At 36.7% G+C, this 10,420-nt stretch overlaps 2 protein-coding genes across 2 annotated transcripts; both read right to left on the bottom strand.

Moving 5' to 3' along the window:
* Nucleotides 1-3,402: 3,402 nt before the first annotated feature.
* Nucleotides 3,403-5,494, bottom strand: LOC108691454. The gene is given in 4 exon segments (XM_018199205.1): nt 3,403-3,626; nt 3,814-4,072; nt 4,140-4,221; nt 5,394-5,494. Coding segments are annotated over 4 exon segments (666 nt in total).
* Nucleotides 5,495-8,628: 3,134 nt separating this feature from the next.
* On the bottom strand, nt 8,629-9,590 carry LOC108691551. The gene is made up of 2 exons (XM_018199336.1): nt 9,252-9,590; nt 8,629-8,664 (listed from the first exon to the last, which is right to left on the bottom strand). The coding sequence occupies exons 1-2, from the start codon at nt 9,588-9,590 to the stop codon at nt 8,629-8,631; spliced, it is 375 nt and encodes a 124-aa protein (XP_018054825.1).
* Between the last annotated feature and the right edge of the window lie 830 nt (nt 9,591-10,420).

Below are 10,420 nucleotides of genomic sequence, written 5' to 3'. Positions count from 1 at the left end.
CGTTTTTCCGCACGCAAAGCGAAAGCGGACGGACGCACAGGATGCGTGGGCGGTGGCGGTCGTTACAAAGGCGGATCAAATTACAACCGGTGCGGGGATTAAAGCCGGAGGAAAAAAAAAGAGGATAGCGTTTGCGTTGCCACGCAAAAAGGCACACTCGCGAATCCGCCTCTCATCGGTCCGTTTTATATATGTGTAGATTCGGCGGTTCTTCTCTTTCCATTGCACCCCTTTCACTGCTCTTTGCACTGGTTACCCGTTTCCCGTCTTCTCGTTCTTCTTTCTCGTTCGCCATTTCGATTCCCTGACTGCTCGAGCTCTTCGGTACGAATTAACGTCCTACCCATGAATCCGCTAATAAATCTCGCGAACCGCTATTACCGCTACCGTCCGTTCGAAGGAAGCTAAATCTTCGGATAAGAGTAAAATGGCCGCAAACCGGTCATCGATTGACGAATTTATACGGTTCGAGAAGTACGGTGAGAGAAAGAGCAGCGCGATTTTGGTGATCGCCAGAGCGATGCTGTGGTGCGGCGCGATGGAGGTGAGGCGCGACCCGCGAATCCGCGGTGATAATATTGATTTTTGCGATTACGCAGCGCGGCGCGAGTTTGCCTACACGCGCGAATACATCGTATATATGCATCGAAAGTATTATTTATTTTATAAATAAACGTATACATATCGCGCGTATATATATCGCGTCTGCGTAACCGCGCTCGCGCATGAATTCGGGAATTGCGCGTCCCTTCACGCCGTGAGCGGTAATCCCGCGTTAACGGTTTGCTTCATTAATATGTTTATAATCGTAATGACGCATCACTGATTGTTAAAGCATTCTATTGTGCGCGCGTTCGTTTTAAATCATTATTACGCGGTAATATCGAGAGAATTATTAATTAATTATGCTGTATGATATCGATAACGAGCCGATTTTGTATCGGCAATATCAAAGCCGTATTTGTTGTCACAGTAACAAGCTGCAAGCATTGTTTTTAAAATAAAAAAGAGACGTGATTACAACGTATAATCGAAAGCTATAGCTCGTTCGCGGACGGAATAGTAAGGAACACTTAAAATTCACGGCGGTTTTTTCTTGTCCGATTCGTCTAATCTTCGTCGAGATGACACAGTCGAAAACTTCGGCAGAAGACATCGACGTTCAATTACGAAGTACAAAAGAAAGCCCGTTATTCTCGGTTACCCATACATTTGTTTGTCCTTCATGAGACTGTCTGGGATGGATGACCATTGTTCTTACAGATTGGGGCTTTCGCAAGGATTAATGAGAATGGCTCGACCATTCGTCGAAATCCGATTGGGAAATCCATTCAGATCGTTTAAAACTCCTGAGTAGTCACTGCATATTGGATCACATTATAAACGAGAAAAAACACTTTGCTTGAAGTTTCTTGCAGCTTCTTATCATTTGTAAATAAAGAGAATTTGGATAAAATAAAATAATGAAATTGTTTTAAAATACTAGTAAAAATGGATGAAAGCTAATCTTATCAGTCATAGCAGTCAATAAACAGTTAAAAGGTGATAAAAGATATATACTTCATATGGCTTTTACGATTATTTATTATCAAAAGGGCAATAAGGATACCTTTCGTTCATTTATACGAATGTTTTAAGCAGTCTGATTGTTTTATTTTATTTATATTTTCTTTATTTACAAATTACACATGAAAGAAAATTTAATGTCATTTCTCACTTATGATGTCACAATTCAATAAATGGCAACGACTTAGAATCCTTATGATAATTATTTAGTAAATTGAGTTACTGTAGAAATATCTAATGAATTATAATAAAGTTGAAGCATGGAATTTGACGTATGCAAAATTCTAGGGTAAGTTAATGATGAAATGAGAAAACAATGTTGCAAATGTAATTTTTAACGCATACTAACTTGATGACAGGTAAGGATCGGAGACACTTCTTTGACTAATTGCATACAAATATTATTGTACTAGACTTCTCTAAAAAACGAAATTATAAATGTAATAGTTTAAAAAATTACGATTGTAACAGTCACAAAAATAATAAAAATCAATGGCCATTTTAGAAAGATATTTATATGCATAAACTTGCAATACAAATTTAATCTCGAAAAATAAATATAACATCTTATTTTCGTTTGGTAAATTTGCAGCTCTTAATTTACTATCGTATGTTTCATATTATTTCATTAAGATTATGCGTAGTAATATTACATTTTATCCAAATTATGTAGATATTTGTGATTTTAGGTGAGTCCTGGCAAAACATCTCAAATTTTCGACATCTCAAACTTTACTAAGAACCACTTTAATATTGTGTTTTTTCTTGATATTTGAAGTAAATATTAGTAACATTAAATATTAAACAAGTTAAATAAAGGAAAATAAAATGAAAACAAATAAGATAAATAAATATAGATATATAAATAAATATTAAGATACAATAGAGTAACAAATGTTTAATGAGTTGTATTTGTCGGCATTTAAAATTTCGAAACAGTTGTTCATATAGAAATAATCGCGAGAGAGAGAGGGGGGGGGAAGGGGGGAGAGAGAAATCAAGATCTTCTTTCTTCGACAAACCTGACCCTAAATAGATTCCTTTTCGTTTCAATGTAAGCTGCTATTTATACGAGTAATACGAACGATTGAGAAATATTGCTGTTGAAATTCTTCCGAGACGCAATTGGCAAAAGATGGTCGTCTCTTGATTTTAGTGAAACTAAAGTTTTCGGACGAAGTGGACGTGGATCATGACTTTTACGTTCTCGCAACTCTTTTACCACTACTTTACGCGACGCTGCGCCCAAAAACGTCGGCGCTCACCTGACCAGGTCTAAGGGCTTTGTGGAATATCTCGTGTTTCGAGCGCCCACAACTTTTGCTCCGAGCGTAACAGTGCACTTAGACGAACACTGGATAGGTAGATAGGCGGGCGCTCGTGAAACATTGAGGTACAACTAGGCGTGTCTACGGTTCGGGGAAATTACGGAGTTAATGGAAGTCCGGGGCGAGGCTCGTTCAGTCGCGTATTAAAGAAGGAAATATCGTAAAGGGTCTCACCTTATAAGTTGTTCTGGAGAAAAAGAATGATCCGCTTTTTTCGTTAAAAATAAAATGTACTAAGCCGTCCGTCGTTACTGAGAGAACTTAACAATATTTTAGTCCGCATCGGTCTTATGCCAGCAGAAATTCATTAATACAAGCAATATGCTCTAAAAAAAATTTTAAAATAAAAAAAAGCGTGATTACAACATGATAACCCTTTTATTTTTTCTTTATTGAAATTGAGAGAATTGAATTAAGAGCTTTTCGTATAATTGAGCTATCCGGATAAGAAAAGAAATTATTAACAACAGGATATGGAATTACAACGAGTTACAACGACTTATAATACTTATTGCAAAATAATATTTTTTAATGAATATTCGGGTTGGATCTCGAAGGACGCGGTGCTGCCATCATTGAAAGGTAAAAACATGTTGCCATCTAGAACAAGGCCAGCATCAAAGCCTGTCGATTTGATTTTGATTTTGCAACACATTCGCTTGTCCGAAATAAGTTTTGGCCAGAGTGGACTTCGAATCATTTCATATATCATATATGCCATTTTTAAATTGTCTGTAACGCAAATATTCGATGTCTTAGTAATCATAATTTAATATTTTTTAAATCAACCTAATTTTATTAAAAAATCTATGTAGATTGATCTAATAAAATATTAAACTTTGTGGTATCTCCATTAATCTTCAATGGCTCGAAGAAATGTCATTGAAGATTCAGAAGAATTCATTTTATAATTCATTACCTGGTGGAAACAGAAGATTACTGTGATACTTGTGCAACACTTTGTGAGTTTCTTTCTCGTCCAATTGGCTGCCAGTTGCTATGGCCACAAGAGTTTGAACGGTTTCGGCGGTCTGCAAATTCATTCTCTTAAATCAGGACCGAGAGCTTGAGCCTATGCAGACACAGATATCCGAGGAATGGATCATGAATCTCTTCTCTTCATCTGCTTGAATCGTCAACATGATCAGCCTTGATGCCAAAAATTCGGCCATGAACATCTGAAAGTACGCGATGAATGTTATCGATCGGACTGAGCAGCGTAGAAGCATTTACGTGAGATGTAACCTCGTTTAATGTCAGCCAAGGTAAAATTCTCTGACGGGGCTGCAGGGCATCCGCTATTTTCCTCTCAGATCTCATGAGTGCGCTGCAAAGATTTCATTTGTTTAGCGCACCTTTAGAGAGACGTCGCGAAACTCGAAAGGAATTAATGAGACGCGAGAGCGAGTTTACAAGAGAAAGAGAGATTACAAATGGAAACGTAATGGAATATCAAGTGCGCGACGGTTAAATTGTTTCCCATCAGAAATGTCGAATTAAATCTAATCGTCGAACTAATTCTTTTCGAGAGTTTTTCTTTCCGGTTAATCGATAAGGGTTTAAGAAGCTCCGCATCGCACACCGTAAAATTCGCGCGAATTCAAAAGTTACGACCTCCTTGCACAAGTCATAACTACGCAGGCCTTGTAATTTACAAGTTATAACTACCGAAGTTATAACGCGCATAAGCTGTAGTTCGGAACTTCGGTTGCGAGAAGAGGACCAAGTCGGGCTGGGCAATGAAGACGCACCTTCGCGAAGGCGCAAAGGGTCGGCCATACCAGCTTATTTCAACTTTAGACTGCGTCATGGGAGTAGCCGGTAAATAAAAGTTTAGCGGGGAACATCATTCTCGCGACTGGTGCTTTAATGTTTCTCTATCTACGCGGACTAATTATATGATACATTTTTTGCGCGGATTTTCCGCACGCGGCATGCGTCTCCATTCCGTCAATCTTGTTATTTCTCATTTTGCTATGCAGCCGTGCTCGCAAAACTATTCTCTGCAACTATCAAAAAGCATTCAAGCTCTTATCTTTTTGTGTTACGTTAATATCGTTCCGAAGAAACTTCCTTTCCAGTTGCGAATAAAGGAAAAACGCCAATCTTGTAAGTCCTTTCTCGCCTTATTCGGCCTTATTCGCTTTATACATGCTTGATTTATTAATACTATTATTCTATAATGTACTCCAACTCGCTTCTACGACTCAAGTGAAAATGACGACTGCATCTCTGAGAGAAATACTGAGAAATTTTGCAGATAAAATGAAAAAGTGAAATACAATTTTGCACAAGAAAAGCGAAAAACAGATAAATAATGTTACGATATGGATTTAAGAGAGATATTTCTTTAAGAGAAATAGAGATATTCCTTTGAGAGAAATATTTTTTTCAAATTTGTAAGTTATTCTTTCAGTATAGAAAACGTTGGCTAATAGAATGGAAAAAAAATTACGTTAATCCTTTGTAATGTCAAAGAAAATTAATCAATCTACTTACTCGATTCTTTCTTCGCCTTGCATGCGACTCTTTTCGTGAATATGAAAGGGCTGTTGATATAATCCTTCTTCTATCATTACTGTATGTATACGATTCCTCATCAAGATGGTGTAATCTCCTGCAGTTTCTCAAATCCTTTCGATGTCTGTGCTGTACTCAATCGGCAGTGTGAAAGTACTGATTCCGGGATGCGGATTAATGTCAAATATCGGCATTTTTATTATTTGTTATCAGTTTCGAGGCCAAGAGAAAGGTGCCGTCTCCGCTGATTGTGATCACCAGATCGGTCCAATCTATGCATTTCACATCGCCTATTGTATTCGATCACAAATAAAGTTTTTAATTAATTAACAATTTTTGCCTTTTTTAATTAATTAACCATTTGTGATTTTTGTCGTAAATTGGAGCATCGACCTCGGGAAATTATGTCATGGATTTTCTACTCTGAAGAAAAGCTACGGAAACGGCAGGTTCGTTAACTTACAAAGTAACTCGTTCATAAAGCATATTACCTTTTCATAATCCGATAACTGACGTTGAGATTACATAGAATACGCGCAAGTGAGCTGCCGATGATGCTCCGCGAGGATCTCGTCAGAGTTTATACTTTGTTTTTTTAACTGACTTAATAGCTGATTATGCGATAAGTCATAAAGCGTGATTTTAAGAAATTCGAAAGCGGATAGTTTCGAGATGCCGAACACGCGTTTCGGCCAATGTCGAAGTCTCCGACTGTCTCGTAAACAATTTAATAGTCTCATTCTTAACATTTCACATATCACGCTATAACTTTACATGTCGTTGTTCAATATTAATTCAAATTAATTATGTTTACATTAAGTTATGATAATTGTCATTAATTTTAACCTTCTGTCGGCCAAATGGAATTTTACATCTTCAGTAACACAGCTGGATTTTTGAACTTCAGTGAAGATTTTAATATTATTCTAGACTGTATAAAAATCTGAAAACTTTTTGTATATCTATGAAAGCTTTAATAACAAGTTTTTACTATCATAAAGATTGGATTGTGAAACACGGAAAAAAATATTGCCAAAGTATCCAAAAATTTAAATAATGTAAATCTAAAAATAACTTTATTGTATCATCAAAATAATTACGTAAAAAAATTCAAGCATGATAAGTAATGTTGCAAAAAATTTTGAGATTCTAATAACTAAATAATTATATTTTTAAATTTGTATCTAGCTAAATTTTTAGATACCTAAGCAAAACAATTCTTTCCGTATATTTTAATTATTTTCTACAGATTTGAATTTATCTATCAGAATTTATAATCAAAATATCGATTATGTTTTCAAAGTCCCACTTGGGGGACTCGAAGAATTAAGAAAACATCGACGATTTACGTTTATGGCAAATGAGTAAAAATTAAGCATCCTGTTTAATCAAGTAAATTGTGCGTTTCTAGAAGCGATAAATTCACGTAATTGCATCGGGAAAACTGTTTTATTTATTAATTTCTTGAATGTGTAACGAGCGTGGAATCTTTAAAGCGATGAATCATTAGTAACATCCTCCGCAGCTCGAATTTCCAACGCAGCAAACCAATGTTTCTCAGCAAGCAGCTCGTTCCGCTACCGGAACTTGCGCAATTATATATATCGGTCTTTCCACACAATTGACCGCGATATCCTCCGCAAGAAGAAAGACTTTTGCAGGTCAAGCATTTATATTAAATGTACTACTAGCAAAATTTAAGCGTATTATATTACGTGATACTATGTATAACATTTTTGCACGCGCATATTGCGAAAAGAGATAAATAGACAAACAAAGAAATTTATTCTGGGACAATATCCGAGGAAGGTAATTACTCAATATAACATTTAGCATAAAATAACACAATAATTATTCATTAATTATTCATTGTTATCAATTAAAATATTGATAATAAAATATTAATAATAAAATATTGAAATTAATGCGACCGAGAAAAAAAGTATAATTTCAAATATAACATGTAACATTATCTAGTATAAAGATTTAATCAAAATCGAAACAAAACTATATCATAACTATGCTGTAAGCATTGCATATTATTAGAATGAGATTGTTAAATTGTATAACTCACTTACAAGGAAAATCTCTTTGCAGCAACAATACGTTTAACTTTAACTTAATTAACAAGCAGCCCTTTCATTGGCATAGTCCCGTCTTTCATCGCGAGTCGCGCGTGTTTCACGCGAATAGCATGAGACTATCGAACACGGAGTTGCCTGGAAATGGGGCTGGTTCTTGGTTGGAATTGGACGGTCTAAAGACGTTGAACACGGAGACGTGTCGTACAACGGCGGCAACGGACAGGCCGTTGGACACGGCAGTGATTTACACGGGGACAGTTTACACGAGGGTGGTTTACACGCCGGCGGATTACACGGCGGCAGATTGCATGGAGGTGGGTCAGACCAGAGGTTGATGCCACGGCCGGGTTGCAAGCTGGACGACGGGACATGGTACACAGGCACGACAACAACGGGGATTGCGGACGGAAGGGGATGCGTGTTGTCGCCTGTGTTTAATCAACTTAGCGTGATAAGGCGACGGATAGAGACGTCGAGGGGCATTATGAGATCCTTCGCACCCTCCACTGACTCTTCTACACCGAGATCTATCGAGGAAGTGTACCTTCATGGTCGTCGCGAAGTCTGACGTTACGAAGTTTCCTTGCTGTTACTTCGTGCGATTCAACGTGATTGCAACCCTGTCAGTCCCTCGCCCTCTGCTTTGTCATTATCGCCGTCTGTAGAGCAACTCCGTTCCAGCAATCTGCAATGTCGTCGTCGACATCAGCGTTCTCGAATGCAGTACTTAGCGTGAAAGGCGGCGTGGTGCGTCGTTCTGTCGAAGGATATCGTACTTCCTTCGCTTCGCGGGCGAAGTTTTGTACTGTACGATGTCGAAGTTGAATAGTAAATCTTCCGACGCCACCTGTCTAATGCATCCACTAGGATCACGTTAAGTCTTGCCACTGCATAAAGCTACCTGTTACATTTATAACTGCGACCGTAACATTTATAATAACGACAAGCATGTTATTACCTGTATGGTTCACGAACTTGTTCATTGAGTGGTTTTGACTCTTCTCTTACATTAGTCATCCAGAGAGTTTGTAGAATAGATCGCCATGAACTTCGACGAAGTTTTCGTCTTGATATATTTCGAGCTTGAAGACTGCTTAAGATGCGAGATCCTTTCAAATTGTTTTCTCGTGCTACACATGCTTCGAATGGTTGACCGTATGGCAAATCTGTCGGAATAAATGAATAATTAGACATCAAAGTGCAATTAAACATCATTCTGTCGTTATAATTCTCGGACAATAATCTTCTCATTGAAAACAACAAGAAAATCAAGTTTGATAAATGCAAATGCAAATAAGAATAAAAAAGAGCAAGAATTAAAGGTTATGAATAAAATAAGTGACAACTTTATTTATTCTTAAATGAATGATTTATTATTTTATATGTCACTGTATTATGTTTTTGTATTCTCAATTCTAATTATTAATTTTTTCATAAATATTCGTTTCTCTACTTCCCTTGCTGAAATTGTTAATATGTTGAAGAAGACTACAGTATAAGAAAGTGCAATCAAAACGTCTATAATAATAAATTATTCTTTATTTCTTTCCCTTTTTATTAATTTATTTGACAATAAATACAGTTATCATCCTTTCGACATTATTTTGTTCGACATTATTCATATCATTATTTTATTCATATTTTGATCATTTTTTATTTGCATTCTAATTAAAAATTTCTCAATTATTCATTTTTCACTATTTTTCATTATAAAATTAATTTTTATTGAAAAAACGAACAAATTGGTATACACCTTCCAGACCGTGTGAGTAGGTAACGAGAAAACAGATATATATGCTTTCGCTTTCCAGACTAGGTTTTCGATCGTTGCATTCGGCAGGTGGACTTTCAAGGAACTTCGCAACAAACTTCTACGAAATTCCTTCCGCCGCAATCGCCAACCGCGAAGGCCGCTTAAGGATACGACAACGTCTCCACCGGGACCCGTTGATGCAAAGTTCTTCGGCTGCCCGCAAGCTCTTTTCGACACTGTTTGGCGTTTCTTGCGAGGACGGTAACAGTCTGTCGCGTCTGCGGTGGTTTCTTTCTGTTCGTAGATATTTCCTAAATAGCTAAGTAGCTTCTCAAGCATGAAAAAAACGCTCAAATGATCTTGGCCCTTTTGTGACTGGCAATTTTGTCATAATAAGAGAGTTTTTGCAATGCAAAGGTTTCTTTTTTTGTTTCTTGAAATGCTAGTTCGAACTATTTGTTATTATTAATGAATAATCATAAACTGGTCGTCATAATGAGTAATATAAACTGCTATGCAAACATGTAATCACTCTGTCCACATTAATATATCGTATGATACGTTCTCTTGTCATCTGGCATCAATGCGTCGTCTGTCGCACGTATATCGCAACTATATTTGGCGCGTTATTAATTTTAATTATTAACATGCATACGCGTTGGACAGGATGCGAAACTTTATGACTACTCGCACGGGTTAATAACCAAAAGTATGTAGTATGTAGTATGAAATATAATTAGGATTGACGCACGTCACTGGCCTCAGTACAGATTACGTCGTATATTTATCCATTTTAATTTGCTCGGTCCTCATCATCTTGCTCTGTACTGTAAATTTCATAAAAAATTATATATACATAAGCAATAAAAAATGACACGTTAATTTTATATATATTTCCGATATGATTGAATTCGAATTACTCGGCAACGTTAAATATCGTATGTTGCCATTGTCAATATCAATTATATCGCGACAAATGCTCCGATGTCCATGGGTGCGTGAAATATAAATTCCCCTTTGTTCAGTAATATGATCGATCCCTCCCACACTGTTGATTGTTCAATACTGGATGTCATTGCAATGATAATATCTCATTTGAACGTTGTCAATATTATTTAGATGCGGATAACAATATTTTGCGTCGTTCTTATAATACGTATTGGTACATA

This window comes from Atta colombica, unplaced genomic scaffold (genome assembly GCF_001594045.1).
Source record: "Atta colombica isolate Treedump-2 unplaced genomic scaffold, Acol1.0 scaffold47, whole genome shotgun sequence".
NCBI classification, from domain to species: Eukaryota; Metazoa; Arthropoda; class Insecta; order Hymenoptera; family Formicidae; genus Atta; species Atta colombica.
The sequence above is the reverse complement of the archived record's forward strand: the minus strand, read 5'-3'. Positions and strand labels throughout refer to the sequence as shown.